Raw genomic sequence first — 2,094 nt, forward strand, 5'->3', positions numbered from 1 at the left:
CTGGGGGTCCCCTGCCCAGGCCTGACGCCTGGGCCAGAGGCATCAGGCCTGGGCTGGGGGCAGAACCAGTGATGGGGGGAAATGAGGGTCCCCAGCCCAGGCCTGACACCTCTGTCAGAGGCGTCAGGCCTGGGCAAGGGGCTGATCCTGTGATGGGAGGGTGATGGGGGTCAACGCCTGAGGGCTCCCAGTATGTGAGAGGGGGCAGGCTGGGCTGAGGGACACCCCCCCCCCACACACACACCCAGTGCACGAATTTCATGCACCAGGCCCGTAGTTATTTATATAAAAGCCTACAGAATATCCTTGATTTTGTCTCTTGGCCTGCAAAACCTCAACTATAAAATGGGTTTAACAACACTAACCCCTCACGGGATGGCTGGAAGGATGCAATGAGAGCGGGCGTGGCACAGTCCCTACTACGCTATAGGCATTCAATATATGGTAGCCACTAAAGCGACTAATATGTAAGCCATGCTCCAACATGGCAGATACCTTTTTCCTTTTGTTCACTGCACTATTTCCTCCTCTGTCGCCTCCCCCACAAAACTGGCGGTACCAGTATGACAGGCAGAAAATGAAAAACTTGATCCTTATGATGACAAATAGCAAGTCACACTGGTGTGCCTAGTGTTACAGAGGCTAAGACTCAGAAACACACCAATACCTCCAGAAGCCAGGGAGGGGCGGCCCAGCGATGAAGGAGTTAAGAGCAGATGGTCTGGTGCCAAGCTGTTTGGGTTCAAATTCGGGCTATTCTGTGGGATAGTTTACAAGCTATTTAATCCCTCTGGGCCCCAGTATTGTCAGTTGTAAAGTGGCGATAAAAACAGTACCTACTCTATAGGGTTGGCGTGAGGATTAAATAAGTAAATACCTGTGAAGGGTTCAGAACAGTGATTGGCACAGAAATGCTAGAAGCATTAGCTGCTACTGCTGTTACTATGAGCACCATCCTCATCACAGTGCATAAAGGTCAGGGCAGGACAGAGCACAGCTCTCTAAAGATGGGTCCACTGGTGTCCCAGCAGCTTGTGATGAGAGGGAGAAACTTAAGCTGCTGAGTGTACCCCCTCTGCCCCACCCCTACCCCCGGAGGCAGCTCTGTAACCCAGAATGGCTGTAACCTGGGAAGGTGCTCCGCTGCGGGCAAGCCTGTAACATAGGAAGGAGCTGTCTCACAGCTCTGGGCCTGTAGCACTGGAAGGCAAAGCCACCAAAGCCAGGCCGAGGCCAGTGGCATCAACTCAGTCTTCTGGGGCCTCAGGAAAAGGAAGCGTGTGGCCAGGGGGCCCAGATGGTCGAGATCCATGTCCCTCCGGACCACTCACCTGAATCATAGAGGACAGAAAGGATGATCAGGAGCCCGAGCAGGGTGAACCCTCCTTTGCTTCCCATTGTCTACAGAGTCTGGAAGGAAGACACACAAAGAATCGTCATGAACCAACATATGACTGACTACTGACTGGTTATCTCAGAAACCAGGAATTAAAGGTCTGGGGGGCTTCAGGAACATGGGGAAGGAGCTAGCAGGCCAAGAAAACACAGGGAATCTACCAGGTGGCTTGCCATGAAGCAAAGGATGCTCTCAGAGGGGGCAGCACTTGATCCCCTCTCCTGCCCTAAGACCTCAGCTTACTAAAGAAAGGCTGTCGATCCTGGTGAGAGGGGCAGCCATGGGGAGTCACAGCACACAGGGCCCAGAGTCAGGACTGCCCGGGCCCCACCCCTGCTCTAACCTATAATAGCTTTGGACCCTTTCTCCAAGCAGGGGGAACAGCACTGCTCTCCCCATGAAGGTTGTTCAGTCAACTGAGAATGTGAGGAAAGTACTTAATACAGCAACTGCAATCCCTGCTCTGCTGTCATTCCACCCAGTGCTGTTGGCTGCGCCGGAGCCTAGTGAAGGCCACTTCTCCAGGCCATGCCTCTAAGGGCATCCGGCCAAACGAGTGACTCTGGAGGGCACCACCATGTACCCGGGAGCAGAACAGGAGGCAACAGCTCAGCATGCTGGAAGCTCCCGCTCCCCATTTTAGCAAGTATAATGGGAACACCTCCTTGTTCACTCTGGGGAAGTAAATGGAGTTCCAG

The 2,094-nt window shown here is 53.5% G+C and overlaps 1 protein-coding gene across 1 annotated transcript in view; it reads right to left on the bottom strand.

Moving 5' to 3' along the window:
- The window catches only part of LOC102773225 (CD59 glycoprotein), a 9,906-nt gene extending 8,470 nt beyond the window's left edge, over nucleotides 1-1,436 (bottom strand). Inside the window, exon 1 of the mRNA XM_006759576.2 lies at nucleotides 1,332-1,436. Coding sequence (XP_006759639.1) covers nucleotides 1,332-1,398 — 67 coding nt within the window. The 5' untranslated portion in view covers nucleotides 1,399-1,436. The remainder of the gene's footprint in view (nucleotides 1-1,331) is intronic.
- Between the last annotated feature and the right edge of the window lie 658 nt (nucleotides 1,437-2,094).

This window comes from Myotis davidii, unplaced genomic scaffold, assembly GCF_000327345.1.
Source record: "Myotis davidii unplaced genomic scaffold, ASM32734v1 scaffold8416, whole genome shotgun sequence".
In the NCBI taxonomy this organism is placed as follows: domain Eukaryota; kingdom Metazoa; phylum Chordata; class Mammalia; order Chiroptera; family Vespertilionidae; genus Myotis; species Myotis davidii.